Source organism: Schistocerca nitens, chromosome 1 (genome assembly GCF_023898315.1).
Source record: "Schistocerca nitens isolate TAMUIC-IGC-003100 chromosome 1, iqSchNite1.1, whole genome shotgun sequence".
Lineage (NCBI taxonomy): Eukaryota > Metazoa > Arthropoda > Insecta > Orthoptera > Acrididae > Schistocerca > Schistocerca nitens.
The window spans coordinates 1,183,166,687-1,183,191,263 of record NC_064614.1 but is presented as its reverse complement, the minus strand read 5'-3'; the positions used below and the strand labels follow the sequence as shown (position 1 = coordinate 1,183,191,263).

Below are 24,577 nucleotides of genomic sequence, written 5' to 3'. Positions count from 1 at the left end.
CCCATCCTTCATCAAAGACACCAACCACTTTCTCGAACGCCTGGAATCCTTACCCAATCTGTTACCCCCGGAAACCATTGTTGTAACCATTGATGCCACTTCCTTATACTTTCACGCCGATCACCTGCCACGCTACCTAAAACCTCTTTCGTCATTACCTTAGCCAGCTTCATCCTGAACCACAACTTCTTCACTTTTGAAGGCCAGACATACCAACAATTAAAGGGAACAGCCATGGGTACCAGGATGGCCCCCTCGTACACCAACCTATTCATGGGTCGCCTAGAGGAAGCCTTCTTGGTTACCCAGGCCTGCCAACCCAAAGTTTGGTACAGATTTATTGATGACATCTTCATGATCAGGACTCTCAGTGAAGAACATCTCCAGAATTTCCTCTCCAACCTCAACTCCTTTGGTTCCATCAGATTCACCTGGTCCTACTCCAAATCCCACGCCACTTTCCTTGACGTTGACCTCCATCTGTCCAATGGCCAGCTTCACACGTCCGTCCACATCAAACCCACCAACAAGCACCAGTACCTCCATTATGACAGCTGCCACCCATTGCACATCAAATGGTCCCTTCCCTACAGCCTAGGTCTTCGTGGCAAACGAATCTGCTCCAGTACGGAATCCCTGAAGCATTACACCAACAACCTGACAACAGCTTTCGCATCCCGTAACTACCCTCCCGACCTGGTACAGAAGCAAATAACCAGAGCCACTTCCTCATCCCCTCAAACCCAAAACCTCCCACAGAAGAACCACAAAAGTGCCCCACTTGTGACAGGATACTTTCCGGGACTGGACCAGACTCTGAATGTGGCTCTCCAGCAGGGATACAACTTCCTCAAATCCTGCCCTGAAATGAGATCCATCCTTCATGAAATCCTCCCCACTCTGCCAAGAGTGTCTTTCCGCCGTCCACCTAACCTTCGTAACCTGTTAGTTCATCCCTATGAAATCCCCAAACCACCTTCTCTGCCCTCTGGCTCCTATCCTTGTAACCGCCCCCGGTGTAAAACCTGTCCCATGCACCCTCCCACCACCACCTACTCCAGTCCTGTAACCCGGAAGGTGTACACGACCAAAGGCAGAGCCACGTGTGAAAGCACCCACGTGATTTACCAACTGACCTGCCTACACTGCGATGCATTCTATGTGGGAATGCCCAGCAACAAACTGTCCATTCGCATGAATGGACACAGGCAGACAGTGTTTGTTGGTAATGAGGATCACCCTGTGGCTAAACATGCCTTGGTGCACGGCCAGCACATCTTGGCATAGTGTTACACCGTCCGGTTTATCTGGATACTTCCCACCAACACCAACCTATCCAAACTCCGGAGATGGGAACTTGCTCTTCAATATATCCTCTCTTCCCGTTACCCATCAGGCCTCAATCTCCACTAATTTCAAGTTGCCGCCTCTCACACCTCACCTGTCATTCAACATCATCTTTGCCTCTGCACTTGCGCCTCGACTGAGATCTCTGCCCAAACTCTTTGTCTTTAAATATGTCTGCTTGTGTGTGTGTGTGTGTGTGTGTGTGTGTGTGTGTGTGTGTGTGTGTGTGTGTGGGCGCGCGCGCGCGGAGTGTATACCCGTCCTTTTTTCCCCCTAAGGTAAGTCTTCCACTCCCGGGATTGGAATGACTTCTTACCCTCTCCCATAAAACCCACATCCTTTCGTCTTTCCTGATGAGGCAACAATTTGTTGCGAAAGCTTGAATTTTGTGTGTATGTTTGTGTGTCTATCGACCTGCCAGGGCTTTCGTTCGGTAAGTCACATTATCTTTGTTTTTAGATATATTTTTCCCATGTGGAATGTTTCCCTATATATATATATATATATATATATATATATATATATATATATAGAGAGAGAGAGAGAGAGAGAGAGAGAGAGAGAGAGCGCTTGTATTTTATGTATAGCTCAAATAATAGTGGACAGATCATGCAGCAATTTTAGTAGATTAGATCATTTTAAATTATTCTACCATACAGAACACTTTTTGTTCAACTCACATCTTTTGTAATGTTTCAGAAGAAATTCAGTAATACACTGCTTCCTGTAATTGGTGACACATTAAATAACTGTATCCATATGAATGTGTAACTGTTTTCGTTTTTTAAGCTTGTAACTTGTATATCAATCATCTGCCTTTGATGTGTGTCATACTGGTGTATAGACTTATGCAATTCATGGCTGTCTTTGTTTTCCTTGAAATGAAATGCACCAAGCAATTGAAAATAAACGAGGATGCAGTCGTCAGTATTTTGAGCAACTTAAAAGTAGTCTGTATATAAGTGGTTACTTACTCCAACAGTGTAGCTAATGGCCTCTTTGTCAGACAAAAATTATTTTTTCCCAAGAGGAATTGCACCATAGGAGCACTGCATGCTGTGTGTGTGTGTGTGTGTGTGTGTGTGTGTGTGTGTGTGTGTGTGTGAGATAGAGAGAGAGAGAGAGGGAAAAGAACATAAAATTTCAGCAGCAGCTTTGAGTCCAACAAGCCATGAGTGTACTTAGCAGATAGGTGACTAGGGCCAGTTTTGTGGATAGAGTTGTTGTCAGTTTCCCAAGCTAATTTTGGATCAAGATGAATGCCAAATGCTTAACTGAGGCAACACAGTTATCATTGTTACATAGCCTGAAAAGAATATTTACAGTTTCAGAGGGGCTAATTTACAAATAATTTATTCTTGGCCGCAATACTGGATATTATAATTTTGCACTCTTCTGCCCGAGTGTGTCGGAGTTCCTGTCAACTATAATAAAGGGGTGTCATCTGTCATATGGACTTATTAAAATACCATCATATTGGGTAAATCATTTACATAAATTATGAAAAGCGAAGTTCCAAGCACGAAACCATGTGGGATACCTCGAGTTACACACAGTGTGTCTGTTTTGTTTTTGTTAAAAATGTATAATTTGCTTTCGTTCACTCAGATAACATGTAATCAGAGATAGCACTTTGCCTTCAAAACCATAAAAGTAAAGCTTTTTTAACCCTTTATTTGAGGTAATATTAAAAACTAAAATCTAGGTTCAAATTTTTTGTTTTATTGTCAATGAGCTATTACTGAAAGGATAGCAAATTATTATATTTCAAAAACTGATAGTCATTAAATGCATAAAATGCTCAAAGGACTAGCACGATTATATAGGCAAAACACATTAAGGGACTGAAGTCCCAAAAGAATCATACTAATTGTGTTATTGCTTCTGGTGATACAAAAGCAGTCCTTTTTTCATCAATACATAAAAAACTGTTACACTCTGAGCACTTTGAATGGGGGTGTAGATTTCAATTTGTAGATGAGCAGCGAAGTTCACATCGGCCTCTTGAACTGACAAATGTTGCCCATCCTGTAATTTCAAGTTGTTTGGTACTGAAAATGCTGAAGCTTGATCATTTTTGGGCATATTCCTGAATGCAGACTAAAAGGTGGTATGGTTGTGGAGTGCAATACAGGCTGGATATTTTCCTTTTTGTACTCCTCCTCTTACTCATTTGCATTTACTGCAGATTCAGCAATGTTTTGTGAAGTACTAGCACACACCGAAGACTTTCTACATTACTATTATTGATCAAATTACTAATCATAATTTCGTTTTTGCTGTAATTAATACGTTCAAATGGTGTATCAGTGTCCTCTGAAAAATTTACAAAAGGTCTGAAAGCAGGAAAAGTTATAACCATCAAAGAAAAGCCACCAAAAATTAGTCTAACCTCAAAATTGTGAAGCAAGTGCACTGGACTTGACAAGACTGCTAAGTCCCAGTCACATTTTACATTATTATTCAATATTAAAAGGGTACGGTATTGATATTTTATCAAAAATAACATTAGTGTGTATAAAGGTAACTAAATAAATTACTACTCATCTCAGTCCACATATAAACATTAATTTTATTTATGTAACTTTACAGAGTTGTTTCACACACCAAGCAGGCATTTGCAATACAGCTGTTTACATTTCGGGCCGAGGTATTGGCTTCCGAATGGTGTTTGGGCTGTGCATAAATCTAGTGTAGGAAGCAGAAACTGTATGTCGAGTCTCACAGTTCCACACAAAATCTGCCAGGTCTCCTTAGTCCCTCCAGTAAATAGATGGTTTATATAATTCTGTGGCTGACAAACTAGTAAATTGTATTTGGGTCAACGAGTGTGGCATTTACGAAAGTTTGCATGTAGAGAAATTGTTCAGTAGTTACTGGGCGGTGGACTATCTCGTTTTTTTATGTAGTGCGTGAGCACTGTCATTTTTAAACATGCTGAGGAAATGGCCACTATAATCCATTCATCATAAAAATAAACCTGATGTAAATTTTGCACTACGTATTCTTCCGCGTTTGCAGGATTCTCATTGGATTTCCGTTTCAAGTGGGACTGCAGCCAAGCTGCCTCGAGTACTGTCAAGATCGATAATACGAGTATGTTTTGTGCTGTGCGTTACGTGCACATAGACTTAGCGATAATACGGGACAACAGCTTTACTGGCACATATAACTTGGACAGCACTGGGTGGTCAGCTGGTACAGCTAGCCTGCAGTGATGTGGCCAGCTGCAGTTCACATGTAAAAAGAGATGAGCAGAGGAGAAATACACCATTTGTGTGATGTACTCAATCCTCTGAAAATATTGTTTTTCATGTTTCTACGATACTTATCTACTACCTCTGAGGTATAAAAAGGTGGACATAGTCAAATTAAGAGGATTTGGTTTTTTATTTTTGCCTTAGAAATTAAATTGTTTTATTAATTTAAACAACTTTTATGAACAGTATTTCATAAAACATCGATAATTAAGAATTTGTATTTTAAATTGGAACAGGAATTTCGCATCCAATATGTAATTACAAACAAGAAGACGAGCATTATTCATAAAAAATGATGAGTTTCATAATTACGAGATGAGGTATTTCAAATTTGAAGTAATTTAGTTTCTTACGATAAAATAACACACGAAAAGTTAAACCTATTAGATGGTTTTTATTAAACTGAAGGGCATACCAGAACAACAGAACAAAAGCGCCTGTTTTACTCTTTGATGGTACACCACTTAACACAAGTCACACAGAGAATCATTAAAATTGCAATCTGAACGCCCCCTCCTCAATTTAATGCTAACAAAAATTAAAATGAACACAAGTTTCTTGAAGCAATGAAACTAGGAGCTGGTAAGCATTTGTTAAAAATATTTGCAATCTGGTCCTGCGAACGTACATGCTTGGCCGTGATGATCCTGTGGTGGTGAAGTTGACACACAAAATTATATTTAACATTGACGTGTCTCAGCCGTTGAGGTTTCCATGTTTCCAGTAACCGTATACAGGACTGATTATCCTCAGATATATGAATTGGTAGCTGGAGTGGAATTTGAATATCGTCCAGCAAATGCTTCACTCAGAGTAACTCGGCTGCAGCAATGCCCGAGCTACCTGTTCTACGTCTGTAGAAGACAAAGCAACACTAGTCTGTTTTTTTTGTTGCCCAACAGACGGTGTTTCCAAAACATTTTAATAGATAACCAGAGGTAGATCTTGCGTCTTCTTTTTTATTCCAGTTTGCATCAGCATAGGCGAGAACATCATCTTCATTCCCCTTTTGATAATGTAGTCTCATATTGACGGATCCTTTGATATATCTCAAAACTCTTTTTAAGCTTTTCCAGAGTTGTTCCAATGGATTGTTTTGGTATCTGCTCAAGAAGTTGACCACAGCACACAAATCGGGTCTTGTTGCTGTTGTTGCGTACATCAAACATCCAGTCAACTCTCTACAGGGCTTATCGATCATTTTTCCTTCCTTGATTTCCGGTTTAACTTCCATAGGCGTCTTGACATGATTACAATCTGGCATGTTGAATCGTTGTAGCAAATTCTTCAAATATGATGTTTGGCTCAGATACATTTCCCCGCTGTACATAGAAATCTCAATTCCCAAGTATGAGTGTGGTTCTCCCAGTTCCTTTATTTTGAGCTTCACTCGGTCCATTTCCCCTCTATTATTTCCTGCCATCAAAATGTCATTAACATAGAGCACAATGTAAATGACAACTTCCTTTGAAACCATATAGTAAAGACATTTATCTGCTTCTGACTGACTGAATCGTATAGATTTAAGAAAGGTATGAATAGAGTGATTCCATGCTAGTGGTGCTTGCTTTAAGCTGTATAAAGATTTCTGTAACCTGCAAACCAAACCTGTTGTGTCTTTCAGTTCTTCTGGAATATCCACTCCTTCAGGAATAGTCATGTATATTTCCTCTTTCTTTAATCCATAAAGAAAAGTGTTGGTGACATCAAATTGTTCCAGAACCAGTCCTAGTTAGATTGCAATAACTAGCATTATTCTGACAGTTGCAAGTAGAGCCACTGGTGCGTATGTTTCATTGTAGTCAGATCCCCTTTCCTGTTAACATCCTTGTGCCACAAGTCTAGCCTTGTCTTATGGTATTCCATCCATGTCCTTTTTTAATTTGAACACCCACTTACTGCCAATGATCTTCCTTCCAGGTGGTAATTTGACAAAGATCCAAGTCTTGTTTTCCTTTATAGAGTCACTTTCATCCTGTACAGCTTTATACCAGTGTTCCTTATCTTCACAATTTTCAATTTCCATGTAACTTTTCGGTACATCAAACACAAATGAATCGGCATTGAGTGCAAGAACAGCATAGTCATTCAGATATTTAGGGGGTTCTTCTTCCTGGCAGAACATAGAACAGTTTTCTTTTCTGACAAATTTTCAGCTTCCTCTTCATCACAGGTCAGTACTGGTATGGGAATTCTTTCATGACCCCCATCAGTTGGTTTGGTATCTTCTTCGACAATGTCTTCTTCATTATCATCCTTGTTGGATGATTCCTGTTCAGATTCTGGGATCCAATCCTCAGCTGGTTTACTTCCAAAGTCCAATCTTACTTCATAGAAAACAATGTTCCTTCCTGTGACTATTTTTCCTTCCTCTGGACACCAAAGCCTGTAGCCATTAGGACAGTAACCAGTGAAATAGCATTTTAAGGACTTGCCCTCAAATTTCCCTGTTCTCAATTCCTTTGGTACCAGTAGATAAGCAATACATCCGAACACTCACAGCTTATTCAAATTAGACTTCTCGTTATACCGCAAAGCTGCAGGCACCTTTCCTTCCAAAGCCGCTGTGGAACTTCTATTAAGCAGGTACATGATAGTACGAACAGCTTCTGATCAGAGCATTTTATCTGATTTACACTGAAGTATCATACAATGAGCTTTCTCCATAATAGTTCTGTTCATTCGCTCTGAAACACCATTTTGCTGAGGAATATATCTGATTGTAAGCTCAAACTGTATTCCTTGTTCTTCAAAAAAATTTAAATTCATTTGACATGTATTCATCCCCATCGACGCGCAAGTCGCCGAAGTGGCGTCAAATCGAAAGACTTGCACCAGGCGAACGATCTAGTCACACATTTTTTTATTTGCAATGGCAACAGTTTCTTTTCCTTTTTTAATTAAACCTTGAGCCATTTCAAACGTGATACTTGAACCATTCATTTCCAGTTTTTTAACTGACAGCAAATTATAATTAAGATCAGGCACAGATGAAACATCTTTAATCGTTATCTGATTTTCCTTTCCTTTTACCACACTATTTAATTTCTTCTTTTATTTTAGCCTCAAGAAAAATGCCTGACTTAGCCGCTCTGACTTTGATTGGCTATTCCAGTTTCCTGAAATTAGTGAGAGGTATCTTACTGTTAATCAGATACTCCAGAGTCCAAGAACCAACGTTGTTCGCTGACTGACCTTCATTTGATGCTTAAAAACAAAACCCATCTTCCTCTTTGACGTTAGCTACGGCTACAGAGTTGCTGATACTGAGTTCTTGTTTGTACCTTAACTCTACAATTAGCCCATTTGTGTCCAGGCTTCCCGCAGCGGTGACAAGTAAAGTTGAAAAAAGTTCCTTGTTGACTTCTTGTTTCACTGGTGTCTGACGAACCCTTTTTTTAGATACTGTTGAGTCTGAAAAGGTGTAGGAGGCGGTGTTTCATCATTTTTGTTTTTCCCGACGACTCCCTTCCGCTTCGATTCTTCATCCAGTAGCCTATTTTTCTACCCTATTTTTCACGAATCTCAGCGTCAATTATTTCATTGAGAGCGATTCGATTGCAGTGACCACTACGTTGTATTCCTCAGGCATCGTTAAAAGCAAATGGCGCACTATGTCCGTTTCTTCGATAGTAGCTCCAATCGAACGTAAGTCACGAATCAGTTTATCAAACTTCAGAAAGTGGTTTAGAAGCAAATCATTTGTTGCGTTAAATTTCATAATTAACAATTGTTTTCTCAACGGAAGTTGACCAGCAATTCCATTTCTCTCGAACGTATTGAGGTCCATAAATCAATAGAAGTCACATTATGTTTCGCGTATTCCAAGTGACTGTTGGCAATGCGTTGAACAAGAAGAGACTTTTGTTTAGCCATTTCAGCCAATCGTGTTTCCTTTGCGGCACGCTGCGTATTCTCCTCTCCGTCGACAAAATTCCACCTTTGTGAGATAATTCGCTTGCACAAATGGTAATAGTTCCACTTCCTCGAGGAGAATTTCCACTCTGAATTTTCAGTTGTTGAAATTTGTTCCGTCGAATAAAGGAATACGGTATTTTTCCGCTTCAGCTGCCATCTCGGCTTAATTTTTCGTGAGAGTACACTTGGGGTCAGGTAATTATCGCAGATTCCATTTATTTAAAACAAACCTGGTCCAATTACCTGATGTAATTTAGTTTCTTACGATAAAATAACACGTAGTCAAAAACTATTAGATGGTTTTTATTAAACTGAAGGGCGTGACAGAACAACTGAACAAAACGCCTGTTGTACTCTTTGATGGTACAGCACTTAACGCAAGTCACACAGAGAATCATTAAAATTGAACGAGAAAAAAGTGATACTGGGGAGATTTGAACCAACACACGAAAAACTATATGTAGTTCACCGTCTATCAACTACACCACATGTTCAACGTTAGTTTATTGCTCAACTTCATTATATACAACAATGGGAAAACTGCAAAGCCGATTATCTTCGTAAATTTATGAAAAACGTTAAGAAAGCCTATTTCTCGTCTCTCTTTAACCATTTCCACGCGCGTGTTTCACTACGGAACAGAAGCAGCCCCAGCCATTTAGATACTGCGCATTAACAGCGCGACAGTCATAGCACAACGCTGCAGAGGCTGTGACTGTACGCGATCTGTGAAATAAAAAGTATGTAGCCAAAGCGTGATTAAGAAAAACTTTGATGATTGTTAATATATTTGAATATTTTAGTTTCATTTAACGTAACTTAGTAATACGATATCTAATACGTAAGTAGGGACCTACTTCCACGAGCGTAACAACACCACTGTACGTGTGCTACGGCTTCTGACTAGCGTTTGTGTTTGTTTACATGAGGTTTATTCTTATGATGAGAATTCGATACTTACTACAGTCCGTTCAAGTAAATAGTGTGTTTTCTATTATGATACTGTGAAACAAATCTCTTCTACTGCAAGGTCTTTGCTTTACATATTTTGGGAGGTACAGACTAAAACAAGAAAGAATTCTTCTGTACTGTGAAAAAACACCTCTTCTACTAACCAAGTGCTCGTAGCAATTGACGTATGTATTTTGGATCTAGATCTCTTTTGGTTTGAATGGGCGGTCCTCTCATATCCCTGAATACTGACCATTCCTTCTGTAACACCCATTTAAGCTGTAGCACTAGCCAGCAGATTTCAGATGTGCGAATTTGTTTTGAACCGTAACTTAGCGGACCACCGAACGGCAAATTTCTGAAGATTCCCATTCGCACAAAGTCATGGGACCACCAGTTTATCAGCGCATATGTTGATTTTCACAACATGGCTAAGCAACTGTGTGTGTGAGCATTTAGACCATCTTGCACAAATCATCAAATTTCAGATGTCAGGTGATTTTTAGCACCGTTGTACAGGAACGACGACGTTGTGTTAAATGCGCACGCTGTCTTCATCTCTTCTTGTATAACAGACCTTGTATAAGACACATATTCCTCTCCCCCTCAGATTCCAAATTTCAATCGCGGATGGATTCTGGAATAAAGACTGTGATACCCTCTCCACAATCCCCAATTTTTCATTCTATGTTCGTAGTTAACTACGCGAGATTTAGTTTGGAGGAAGTAGTTTTGTAACATCGGCTCTCCCAAATTTTGTGAGTAAGGTTCTTCACGTTTCACAATTTATTTATTTTTAGCATCTCAAATTCAATTTGTTAATTTATCAGTGGCGCCCACTCTCTGGCGAAACTATCCAGTCAAAAATCCCACAGGTTTTGTTTGAATTTGTATCTTCGTTAATTCTACTTTGTAAGGGCCCCTGACATACTCAAATTGATCGAACAAGGATTTTGAAAGCAGTATCTTTTGCTCGTTCTTCTAATAAATCTGTGTCTGGTATCGGGCTTACCCACGACAGGTTATTTGGCTGTTCAACCATAGATAGCCGGAGGACACCTCACGGGGTTTCATATTATCTTGCCAGCCTGGAAAGTAAACAATGTTTAAATGAGAAAGTTCGAACTTTGGAGTTAAATCCTTTTTTCAATGCATAAATAGTGCGTGCTATCGAAATTCATAGACAAAGAACTTTATTTTCCTCTGTAGTTTTAAAGAGTTGGCATTATAGGTAGAATGTTGCCGACTATATTGGTGTGCCAGTGGGATGCGTCGAACGGAGAGAGATTTTTCCCAAAGAGCATAGAAGTGGAACTCTCTTAATCGTGTTTGCTATCAGTTACAGAGACGTTACCGACGTTTTAGATCAAATTGTGAGTGGCAAATTGCGGGTCATCTGCAATATTATCGTTGGAACATACAATTAGCATAATCCACTCTATTCACTGTCCATAATAGATGAAGTTTGTTGTCAAGCTGATTTGTGCAGATTCATTACATTGTTTACTAGTAAAGAAGTACGAGACTCGTATACATTAGATGTCAATTGAAAATTCTTTGATCGCCACACAACTGTTCATCATAAATAGCACTATTAAAACTTTTTAGTATCGGTATCTTTGTGTTGAAAGCGTTGTTTTGATATCGCCAAGTGTGTTGTTTATTAGTTGAAGACAAATTGTCAAATTTTGGCGTTAAGTGGAGGACTGTGTGAAAGTGGCCCCCTGGAGCTCGATCTAGTAGTGCTATCTGGGATATCATTTTTGAATCAGTATGCTGAAAATTATTTGGTTTTGATGAATCACCGCATGTTGTGAAAAGTAGAAATGGCTCGTAGTTTATGTTGAGACACTGTATATTCAACCTGAAATTACGAAATGTTGCTTAAATATAAATGAAGACAGTTGTATGCCTGCATAACAGTAAGCACTGTGCACAGTGGAAAAAGTTTTGCGCGCGCTTTTCGTTTAATTCAAATATGTGCTAACGGGATTTTACCAGTAACGCTAGAAAATGTGCCATATGAGAGAGCGCATTGAGCATGCTCGGTTAGAGGAACTGGTGAGTCACATGGCAGGTACATAATCACGTTTGGAGATCCATAAAAGTCGCGCAGTGTGCGGCCGCGTTTCGTCGCGTCGATAAGCCTGCGCCAGCGCAGCACTCCAGCCGTCCCGGTCAAAGCGCGCGCCTCCCACGCACATCTGACTCACCATATGCCGGCACAGCTCCCTCAAAACGACTGAGTGGGCAATTGTTGACTACTGCACAAAACACCAACCAACCAAATTGCCTCCTTACCGTCACGTTCTTCTTTACACGAACCGGTAATTTTCTAATGTTGCGCAATACTTTTGTCGTCTAGTTGGGTATTGCACAACTCGAAGAAATTAAAAATTATCAAATGCCTTCGGCAAGGTAGTTCACAGATTCTTCTGACTTGTAAAATTTATCGTAAAATTCATGAAAACGAAAGATTAAAGACTTGGGAAAGTAAAATTTCAAGGGGAGGTGATAAAACTTACTCTTCCCTTTTCACTGATGACCAAGTGATGGTTGCTGAGATAGTGACGACTATCCACATACTAAGGAAGCTGTTTAAATGAGTTTGAAAATAAACGCAGAGAGAACAAAGTATATGCTACTGGGTAGTGACCAACAGCACGATTTAAATACTGTGAATTTGATACAAAATTTTTTCATCGCGTAACACCTAGGAGTAACATACGTATATTAAAAGTGAGATAAGGCTGGGAAACCTGTAATTTCACAGTTAAACCCATTCTGTGTAGTAATATGTGTATAAATAAAACTAAAAAGGCCGTATACAAAACGAGCAGAAAGCATATAGATATATGGGTCAGAAGTTTGGGGAATAAGAATGAGGAAAAAGGTAACTGCTATTCACAAAAAAATATTCCTGGAGACTGTGTTGGAATCTAAAGGTTAGATTACATAAGTAATGAAGAAAACAGAAAAATTTATGGACATTGATGGGAGTATTGTGGAAGCTATAGGAATGAAAAACTTATATAGTGTGACTATTTCGAACAAATGGATTATAATATATGGCCAAAGAAGTTCGAAGGTGGATCCCAGATGAAAAAACAAAATGAAGTTGACCATCTGAAAGATTCTTTTATAACATCCTGCACACAGTGACAGTGCTAGCTGGACTCTGCTGGCTGCTGGTAGCACTTCGGAACTTGTTTGTAGTTCCTTCTGCTTATTTTGTACAACCACAGTCTACAATGCGTAGTGGTCGCTGTCCTTCACTACATGAGGTCTGACTGCTATTGGTTTAGCTGTGGTTTTTCTTTCATGTTTCCAGTTCAGTCATGTCACTAACAGTTGATTTGGGTGGTTTTAGGGGGACTGAAATGTCCCTGATAAATCTGTTACTTAGGTGAGACCCAATGACTAGTCCACATTCAAAGCCACTAGGATCAGCTGACTGCATAATTCTGCATTTATTGCTTCTCTACAGACTACAAAATACTCCTCGCATCCTTATATACTGGCAGATCCACTTCTCGTGACATCTAGTGGTCAGTTCCACATTACATACTTTTGGTGTCTGGAGGGGGGGGGGGGGCAGTGTTCTGAAATGTTAAAAAATCTGCTATCAAATACTGTCATCAAATTGCTTTGTTTCCAAATCATTTCCATTAAAAGTAGTGCCTAAAGATTATCCATGAGTTGAATTATTGGCTGTTATTTTGACTTATTGCAACATCCAGATTTTGTAAAAGTTATTTGTATAAACCGATAAACCATTTCTATCGCAACAAGTGGCTCGCTAAATGAACTGTATAGCGGGCATGCACATTATGTCATATGGTGATTACAAATAATGGAATAATTTACACACACATTGTCTTCAAGCTCAGGTTAACACACTCTGCATTTTTCGGCGAGAACTGTTGTTTGAGAATGATTTATGCAAACAAAATCATTATAGGAGCCATGCCTTATTGTTCTGGAGGTATCCTTTGCCCTTCCACATAAACCGTTTTCCTTCATTTGTTGCTCCTATATGTGCTTCTCTTCTTTGTAATGGCATGGATACATGCTAACAACAGTTGATAAATTTGGTATTGCAGATCTTTCAACAAGGCATGGTTTCATGTGTTGAGAAAAAAAGTTTTTTAGAAAAATGCAATGTTGATATTTCTTGTTCTTTTTATTTGTCTGAAACAACACCTGTGCGTTGGTAATGGCCAAGCTCAACAGTGTGTACCACATAACCATTGGCCATCTTCTTGTCATTCGTGTTGTTGAACATTTCCTGCACATTTGGTCAACGGTATCAACCCCCCTTTTTTGTCGTAATATAATCTAATACAATGTGCGATTTCTTAGTGGCCTCATCTACTGTTCCTTTATTGTATGTTGTGGGAATGAGTAAAACAGATTTGTTATGTTTAAGTACATGCAATTCCATTCTAATGTCTTTCTGGATCCAAAAACTGCCAGACTGGTTTCTATATTCTCGTTGGCAAAATCTCAGATGGGATTTCTTTTGTGTTCGTTCTTAGGGTTCCTACACAAGTAATTTTGTTTTGCAGTAGGGGGAGAGAGACAGCAGACAGCTGGTATACATTTGTTTATTGCCACATTTGCATTCGTGTATTTTATTGGCTCAGTTAGTCGCAGTAAACATATGAAAAACCGATGAAGAATGACTTGGCATCACATAAAGCAAATATTTTGATGCCATATATTTGCTGGTTTGTTGGGAATGGAAGGAAGGTAATCTTCCATCACACTTAACTTCTGAGTTACTATTATGATCTCTTGGTAATATTACCTTATCCTCTCTGTCGGAGAACAAATTATCAATATCTCCACAGTTGTTGATCTTCTGCAAGTGCCTCTAAAAGTGTTCACACTAATTCCTCCTGTGTGAAGTATTGATTGACCCTAAAATTAGAAATATGAACTATTGTTAGCAGGTAATGAAGTATAATAATGGACTTCTCTAAAATATACCACGTTTTGGCACACTGCTTCATGTAAATGTACAGTGTGACAATTATTGAACTATATGAAACAAAATCATTGTAACTTCTGAACGGTTTGTGTTAGGACATTCAAACTGCACAACTGGCTGCGGGGCATGACAGGAATTACTACAATTTATTCAATTGGGTTTTAGCGGCAAAGCCTGTTTCAATTGGATGGGTTTGTCAATAAGCAAAAGAGGCGCGTTAGGGGGAACTGAGAATCCACATTTCATGATCAGGAAGTCTCTTCACCCTCAGCGGGTGACTCTGTGGTGTGCAGTGTCCAGTCGTGGAATAATCGGTGCAATATTCCTTTATGACATGGTGACTATCGAACGCTACATGAAGGTTTTGAATGATTTCATCCCCATTAACCAAAATTACTCTGATTTCAACAAGATGTGGTTTATGCAAGATGGAGCTTGACCCCGTCGAAGCAGGAGTGTGTTTGACATCCTGGAGGAGCACTTTGGGAACTGCTTTCTGGCTCTGGGGTACCCAGAGGCCACTGGCATGGGCCTCGTTGGCTACCATATTCTCCAGATCTGAACAAATGCGACTCCATTTTGTGGGAAGGTGTACAGCAATAACTCCAAAACCACAGTTAAGCTGAAAACCGGCATTGAGATCAACAACAGCATCGATGTTCCGACACTTCAGCAGGTCTCGCAGAATTATGCTATTCATCTGTGCCATATCATCGCCAATGATGGCAGGCATATAGAAAATGTATTAACCTATATCACATATCTGTAGTGATGTTTATATGTTGAATTAAAATGTGTGCACGCTGTAGTTTGTATCTAAAAACAAAGATGATGTGACTCACCAAACGAAAGCGCTGGCAGGTTAACAGACACACAAACAAACACAAACATACACACAAAATTCAAGCTTTTGCAACCAACGGTTGCTTCATCAGGAAAGAGGGAAGGAGAGGGAAAGACGAAAGGATGTGGGTTTTAAGGGAGAGGGTAAGGAGTCATTCCAATCCCGGGAGCGGAAAGACTTACCTTAGGGGGGGGAAAAGGACAGGTATACACTCACGCCAGCAGCGCGCGCGCGCGCACACACACACACACACACACACACACACACACACACACATTTGTGTGTGTGTGTGTGTGTGTGTGTGTGTGTGTGTGTGTGTGTGTATAAAATACACCAGCTGTAGCATTAATTTGTGGCAGAGTTGTTTCATTTTTTGTATTGGATCATTCTGAAAGACAAGAGTATTTGAGGAGTAATGTGATAAGTCCACAAATAAACATTTTACAAAAATAATACAAATTGAAGTTTTGTAATGATCCATAATTTGAATGTGAAAAGTTATTAATGGCCTTGAATGTAAAATAAAAGTGGGATACATAGGAAAAATTGCACACTAAAGGCATAGCTGGTACTCAGATTTTTATAGTCTGTGGACTTGTCCATTTTGCACCAACCACAGAGACATTTTGTGTTTTGAACAATTTTGCTTAAGAAAAATTCAAGAATCTATTAATTTTTATTTTGCAGTCAAAATTATTGATTTTGGTTTAATGGGGATGTAGTGTTTTTATGAGACTTTTTTGTGATACCTTCCCAATTTAAATTCTGCCAGTACCTCTCTTCCATTTTGTAAACTCTTCAAAAAGTATCATACATATTTTGCTGAATGAGTCCATACGAGAAGTATGACAGGGAAATGGTCTAGCAAAAATTTTTTGATTACTTAAATATCTTGGTGACCACTGAAATGGGTCTGTCAGCAGTATTATAGTTGTCTTTATTGCTGTGAGACATCCTACCGAAAGAATTATTGGGCTTACTAAAATACATGAATTTTTTTGTAAAAATGTCGAAATATTGATTCTCGTTTTATTTGCAGCAACAAACAGTTTTTATTTTATTCTCTTTGCACGATATTTCAATGATCAACTCTGTTATCTTCTTCAGATGCTGAGATTTGTGCTGTTATGTTTACTCTATGCATGGACTCTAACCAGATACAAACTGTTTTTGGTATCACACCACAATTTATAGCTGATTAAGACTTAAGAGTTCACCTGCTATGTCCTGTGATGCTGCTTTGTTTTCAGAATCCACACTTACATTCTCATTGTTTCCCAGTTCATGTGAATGTGATGCCCAATGAGATCTTCATAAATTGATTGCTGGACAGCAAGCATTATTTAAATTACAACCTCCGTCCCTGTTCATCAGATTCCCAGACATCTTTATTTCCTTAGGGCATAGTCCATATCAATTCAGGCAGGCTAGGAAAAAATCTTACCTTCATAGTCTCGGACGTTATTGAATTTAGCATGTGTTAAAATTAAGGTCTAAGTAAGGAATACTTTTTTTCCTCTCCAGAAAAATTTCTGCTCAGAGATACAGCCCTCCAAAGATGATACTGCACATACCATTTTGAAGATGCGAATTTTTAAAAAAAAATTTAAAGTGCTGTACCTATGGAACAGTTCTAGATATTTCGTTGGGGGTTTCTTTTATTTGAAAAATATTGCTTTATGATTACAAAGAAAGCCTCCTTTTGGACTTTTCTGCCCAAGTTCTTTTACTATAGTGTTCTGAACATTTTTTTTAATATAATTTATGAATTTTTTCCCAAAAATGCCAATCAATAAATATTTTATTTTTTAATTTATTTTTATTAGGACCATATACGAGGGCCGTTCAGAAAGTAACCTCCGATTGATTTAAAAAAATACACCAAGTTAAATAAAAATATTTTAATATATACATCTTACAACTACATCTTTGCACTATTTTTCTACATAGTCTCCATAGCGATTGAGGCACTTATCGTATCTCTTCACAAGCTTTGAAATTCCTTCTGCATAAAAATCACCCGCTTGTGCCTGGAGCCAGCCTGTGACCGCATCTTTGAGCTCTTCGTCGTCATCAAACCGCTGTGACCCGAGCCATTTCTTCAAATGCATGAAGAGGTGATAATCACTTGGCGCCAGGTCTGGGCTGTAAGGTGGATGGTTGATAACGTCCCACTTGAAGGACTCAAGAAGGCCGTTGTTCTGCGAGCAGAGTGAGGACGGGCGTTATCGTGCAAAAAAACGATACCGGAAGTCAGCATACCACGGCGTTTGTTCTGTATAGCCCGTCGTAACTTTTTTATTGTTTCACAGTACACGTCTTGATTAATGGTCGTACCACGTTCCATGAATTCAACCAACAACACCCCTTTGGCATCCCAAAACACCGTTGCCATCAGTTTTCTGGCAGAAAAATCTTGCGAGGCTTTTCTTGGTTTGGTAGGCGAATTTGAATGTGCCCACATCTTTGATTGTTCTTTTGTCTCAGGGTTCACGTACTTAATCCAGGTTTCGTCACCGGTCACGATTCTGTTTAACAATGGTTCTCCTTCGTCCTCATAACGTGACAGAAAGTCTAATGCAGGGGCCATTCTTTGAGTTTTGTGGTGGTCGGTAAGAATTTTGGGCACCCATCGTGCACAGAACTTACGGTAACCCAATCTTGCTGTCACTATCTCATACAAGAGTGTCTTAGAAATCTGTGGAAAACCAGTAGACAACTCCGACATTGAGAAACGTCGATTTTCACGAACTTTTGCATCAACTGTGTGAACGAGTTCGTCAGTCACCAATGATGGTCTACCACTCCTCTCTTCATCATGAACGTTTTCTCGTCCACTTTTAAATAAACGTACCCATTCACGGACAACTCCTTCACTCATAACTCTTGGTCCGTACACGGCACAAAGCTCACGATGAATAGCTGCTGCAGAATATCCTTTGGCTGTAAAAAACCTTATGACAGCACACACTTCACATTTGGCGGGGTTTTCTATTGCAGCACACATTTCAAACTGCCACAAAAACTAAACTAGCGCAGGTACGACGTTCACTTGACCACGGCTTGATGCCGACTGACCTGTTGAGTGCGTGAACGCACAGATGGCGTCGCTACTCCCCCCACAACCCGCACTGAGACCAATCGGAGGTTACTTTCTGAACCGCCCTCGTAGTTCTACATTTCCTGAAAAAAGAGAGATTCCACTTTTAGGTTGAGCAGGTTTTATCAACAATTGAAATTTTTGTCATACATAATACCTGTTTTATTACCACATAACAGGCTCATAAAACTCAAAACTTAGCCTTATTTAACATAGTTTTAGTTTTGAAATGTGAGTAAGAGACGCATTTTTTCAAGCATTTTAAATGGTTCCAAAAACCCTTTCACTGCTGCGCTATGTTGTTGTTGCAATTTCTTCAGATGCTGGTGTGTTACTGCTTTCACTGACCATTTACCAAGTTCATCAATGAAACTGTCAGAGGCAACAGTTTTCTTAATTAGTTTATTTTCTTTCCATGTCATATATGTAATTTCTGCAGAGTTATTTGCTACGTCTTCCAGGCCAAGTGTCTGTAAATTAGACAGTCCTCCCTTTCCAGGACAGTCACCACATTCTTGAAACAAACAGGTATCTTGCTTTACATCACAGACTACTAATGACTTCACACGCCCAACCAAGGTGTTGTATATCACATCCTCCAGTAAGTTCTTCAAAGTTACCATACAGAGTTCAAAATTCGCACAGTACACACACAATCAGACATCTCTAGGTGGGTGTGGAACTACTCACTTAGGTCGTAGTGCATAAAATTTTGATCTTCCAATATGTGAAGTTGTATAGTTGCTCTTGTAAATTGCAGAAGTTTCTTTAATACTGCGAGTCATGTACGTGTTCACTTCCACATCTTTTTGACTTCTAATTGTTACAGTTATAGTGTCTTTTTTGTTGACACTCTGGTGAAAACAGTCCCATTTATCTTCCAGATAAAATGAGTGCACTATTTGAACTTCAGCTGTTTCTACAGGATGGCTATAATAGGGATCTGGTCTTCCAAAGATGCCTTTTACAGACCCCTCATTTCTTGATTTCTCTACCATGTACTTTGATACTGATGGAAAGTGGTTCAAAATTGTTTTCTTTAAGAACGTCTCTGGAATAATAGTTAACTACATGGTTAACTTGCACCTTTTCACTGTAGGATGCACAATATTCAACAGCTGAATTGATATTTGTGAAAAATTCCTGGCAAGGGGTGCAACAGTGCTTTCGTTCATTTTCTTCTGAAGATGGAATTTCTACTTCGAAGAGTGTGGTCAGTTTTGCTGTAATGTATTCATCCATTGCTTTAGTAAGCTCTCTGCTCTACTGTTTCTTAACAGGACTAACACTTAACTCTGTAGTTGACTGATTCAGGATATTTAATTCTTCCTCTATTGATGCAAAATCCGCAGCATCTGCACCATGGGTGGCTTCATCTTTTTCAGATACTGTCATTGTTATTCTGTCAAAATATTTGGAACACACAAAGTCGTCACTGGAAACATCTGCACTTCGAAACAGAGTCTTAAAATGAGAACACTTGTTCCCAACCTGAACAAAGTCTGTGGTGATTTTTTAAATATCACTCTTTTATGGATATGCAAATAGTCAGCATACGTCTCTCTCCTGTGGCCCCAGTCAGAAGACATTTCAGTCCTTTTCACAGAACTCACTGGATGGTCACAGATTTCTTAGGAGCCTCTTCAGTAAACAAATAAGCATTGAACAACTACAATACAGAAACCTGCAATGACAAAGAAACTGACAAACTACTACAGAGTGTAAGAAATATCTGCAACAATGAAAGTGAAAATAAATAACTGCAACAAAGAAAATGATAAGAAATAACTGCAACAAAGAAAATGATAAGAAATAACTGCAACAAAGACAATAGAAAAAACATTGTAACAAAGAAATTGGTAAGAAACAACTTCAGTGAAGACAAGTTGAAAAAAAATTATTTGTTAAAATAAAACCCATCCAACTTAAAAGTGGAAGCTCTCCTTTACAGAGAATGAGAATGAGAATTTACATGGTACTAATCAAAAAAAAAAAAAAAATTCTGATAGGTGACAGTAAAAGAACTTTGACAGGTATGTCCAAACGGAGGATACCATTGTAATCATAAAACAATTATTTTTCAATTAAGAAGCTCTAACAAAGTATACAGAACTGTTACAGAGATACAGCATTTTAAAAAAATTTCCGAAATTCGCATCTTAAAAATGGCGTTTGCTGTTTCATCATTGGAGGCCTGTATGTCGGGGCGGGATTTTTTTTTCTTTTTTGTGTGTGTGTGGGGGGGGGGGGGACAGAAAACTACGTGTTTCTTACTTATTCCTGAATTTTAATGTATGCTAAATTCAATAACATCAGAGACTATGAAGGTAACCGCCCTGCCTGAAGTGCTACGGATTATACCTTAGATTTCTTAATAACGGTCCCATAAACTAGGCATTTGCTCCATGATACTGTGCTAGATGATAGCTGATTGGTGTGGGTGGTTTTCATCGGGGTGTCACTAATGTTCCTCGCATCTTTCCTAGACTGCTGTAATAATCCGGTCCCACACAAGACGTGCTACATTTTGACGGAAAGTGATACACACCTGGCTTTCAAAGACCTAGGTTGTCTTTTAACATTGCAGAGAAGACGTTCCCTCTTTTTTGGCGGCAGCACAGGAGTCTCCTGATCTTTCCAGTTATTTGACCAGTGTAAGGTAGATAAGCAATTCTTATCTTCTTTCTCTGTTTCAAACTTACCCTCAGCCTCTTTATCAGGCAGTCTTTATTTTGACTCCAACTCGTGCTCCATTTGACACTCTGGGCATCCAGTCCTTCAGAACACTCTTCACATGTGCTGCTGCTCTTTGGCAAGGCTGTCCTTGTCTGAGAGTGGTCGGAGGTCTGTGCTCGAGCGTCTTTCTCACAAAATTTCTTTGTAATAGAAGTGTGATGGCTCGACATGTGGAGGTAGAGGCCATTGTGCTTGGGTTCAAAGTGACTGATGCGTTACAGATTTGCCACGAGAGGTGATAATGGACTACCCATAATCACGCCATCAGTTTGTTCATATTATTTTCCTTTGAATAGAGATGATGATGATCAGTGTGTGCTGAAAAGGTCAATGAAGCAATCCTCATACTTTACTGTAGAAACACAACTGTCATAAAGAGGTAGACTACATTAAAACTGACTATAATATCCATATCCTGGAGCCGCTGTTGACTGATTTGGTGTTCAGAGTTTCAGATGTGGTGCTCACACTTCTCACATATTCGCTGAGGTGTTGTTTCAGGTATTTTTCCAGCTGCTATGTAGGTAGACCAATATTGGCACCTTTGGGTCTTGGAGGAACGCTTTCCTTGTGTACGTTAGGAAGAGCTATAATCTTGGCGGCACAGCTGCTCGTGTTCTAATGCCTGTAATGATGTGTGGCAAGCCAGACACATTGAGAAGAGTCACGATATTCTTCTCGGTATTATTCGTAGGATCAAATCTATACATCTGTAGACAATGTCATTCAAAAGATTGGAATTCTTTTGATTGTAGTCTACTCAAGACTTAGGACCATAGCATTGTTGGTTGGCAGAATTAAAGTTTCCTTTTCCTCCCAAAGATTTCTCAGTGCTGCTCATTCTTTATTGGAGAGTTCATCTCTGCATCCTGTTGCTTAGTTGGCTACGCATTATGCACTGCTTAACTTCGGATATACACCAAGTTAACAAGTCAAAAGCTTTTTTGTAATGTCTTGGGATCACAAAATAGCTTTCCAGTGTAGCTGAATTTTGGTTAAATCTTATGTTCTGAAAGTATCACCCCTCTATTTTTATTCTTTACAGATGTTAAAGAGAGCATCTATTATGAAGGTATCATGAAAACCACTGAATGGCAGCAGAAGACATTACGAAGCAGTTTAAAATCCATGAGAGCTGCTGGTCTTCCGAAGTTTGACAGAGATACAGTTGTAGAACGAAGAAACAAAAAACATCAAGTTGAACCAAGGAGAAAGTATACAAGCAGGCTGAAGAAAACCATGACAAATACCTTGACAGCAAGTGAGTGTTAATTTTGAGTGGCTGTGACTCTGTGTTGTTTGAAATAATATAGGAATGTATTATGTTAAATGAAATTATCAGGGTTTTTCAGCTTTATTTCTATATTATTTGTGATTATAGTCTAAGAATAAAAATACTTTGGTTTTTGCAGAAATCAAGAAAAAATTGACAAAGAGTCGTAAACAAAAAAACACAGACAACAATAACCATACACTGCAGAGGATAAAAAGGAGGAGGAGAGATGGACCTAAGTCAGGAAATTGTATGTATATAAACTTATTGTAATTTTTATGATTCTGTGTCAGGGTTAATTTGTTTACTCTAAAATAAAATATAACTTCCTTGTAGTATCAGTATGTGTGTAATTATGTACATATATTAAATTCATAGATAGATATATGTTCTGGAACAAATAATTTTCGTAAAATAAAAAGTCTTAATAAATTTGTGCTTATTGTAGTTTGATGTTGTTATGAAGTAAGTTAATTTGGAATTCTATAAGTAACCTGTAATAGATTTAACCAAGCAATTCACTATACCTAGATGAGGCAAAATTAAACTACTCTATACTATTGTGGAGCTCATAACAGGAAAAACGGTATCAAATACTCTGTGTTAGTTGTATTGAGAGTAAGTGTGTTCATGGTGTCTACAGCAAAATATACTATGGGTAGCAGTTGTATTGATGAAAGTAGCTGTGGACTCAAACAAATGGTCATTGAATAGCGAAGGAGATACTCCGAAACGAGCATAGAGCTCATTTAAAGTGCTTTGGAAACTCAACCTGCGTATGGTACAAATTGTCAGTTCTGATGTAGTGTTGCAAACTGTCTGATGGTCTAGAAAGTTAATTTGGAGATACCAAACTTCTGATCATCATTGCATAATCATTGGTATGAGGTAAGTGATATCAGGACTTCCATCAGGAATGTGCTACCAGGGATGAATAAGTGTAATATCATCCAAAGTGTCATTATGCCCCTTGTTTTGAGTACCAACTTAGGTTTTCTATATTGAAGATGGTCAGAGTAAACGCTAGTCTTACATTGTCTTACTATCAAATAAGGAGTTCTTTGTGATGCTGTGGGGTGCAGTATGTTAATTTTTGAACAAGTTGATTCTAGGTTAAAGATTTTTCCCAGTGTCTTCCGTGATGAAAGTGACACCGTGTGCACTGTTGTTTTGTTTCTAGTTTGGCTTTAATCAGATGGAGATGAATCTCCAGTTTTTCCCTTTTTCCCATAAAAACAATTGATTTCAGATTTTAAGGCATCTGCAGTCAGTTTTAGAGAGAAACTGGTAAGGTGGGCACTTTCTCATCATTGCAGATGTAATGGAAGTGAGTGCTAAAATACACAACGGAAGGTACAAAATTATTTGTGAATAATTCATAAGCCATGTATGTTCTAATCAGGGAGATGTTGAATTAGTACTATTTAATTTGACTACTTAAGAGTATGAAATTGCTCACAATAAATGTGTCATTTCAGCATCATACCATGGGTACGAGGATGGAGATGACGATGTCCCTGATTCAGGTGCCTCTGTCAGTAAACATGCTTCTCCAGTGCCATCCCCTGGCCCAGCATCTTGTTCCTTGGAAAGGCTGACTTCACAAGGTTCTTGCAAAGTATCTGGAGAGTCATCAAGGTAACTGCCTCAGCTGCAAACATACTCTCTTCTTGGGGATCCTATACAATAGCCTTATTCCTTTTGAGTGCCCACTCTTGTTTCCATGGGCTTGCATTATCTTCTATAATGTTTCTTGTAGTAATTTCCCATACAACATTTAAATGAAAGTGGTTTGTAGGTGCTTTGGTGCGGGGATTGCCTGTGGGGTTGAAATACAGTGGCGACTAAGTGTACCTTCAGACAGTTACTTTAGCTATGAAGGCCCTACAGGAACACTTATAAATGACAGCTAATGTGGCTATGGTGACACTACGAGAGGTCAAAGAATCCAGTAATGCATAATCAATTTACTTTCAATAATAAAATGATTCTTGGATCAATATCAATACCAGAAGTGAGCAGAAGCCTTTGAGCAGATCTGTCAGGTATGACAGCCAATATAGCCCCGATGAAAGATGTTTTCTTCCAAAGAAGTGTGTAGGAATTAGGACTATGTGTTGTATCCTTAGAGAAGGGTGGAAGGATACAGTATATC

General features: G+C 38.9%; 1 protein-coding gene across 1 annotated transcript in view; it reads left to right on the top strand.

Moving 5' to 3' along the window:
- Positions 1–24,577, top strand: part of LOC126233298 (KAT8 regulatory NSL complex subunit 1) — a 283,178-nt gene that overhangs the window by 216,792 nt on the left and 41,809 nt on the right. Inside the window, exons 5-7 of the mRNA XM_049942855.1 lie at positions 22,195–22,410; positions 22,562–22,672; positions 23,901–24,060. Of these exons, the coding sequence (XP_049798812.1) occupies positions 22,195–22,410; positions 22,562–22,672; positions 23,901–24,060 (487 nt within the window). The remainder of the gene's footprint in view (positions 1–22,194; positions 22,411–22,561; positions 22,673–23,900; positions 24,061–24,577) is intronic.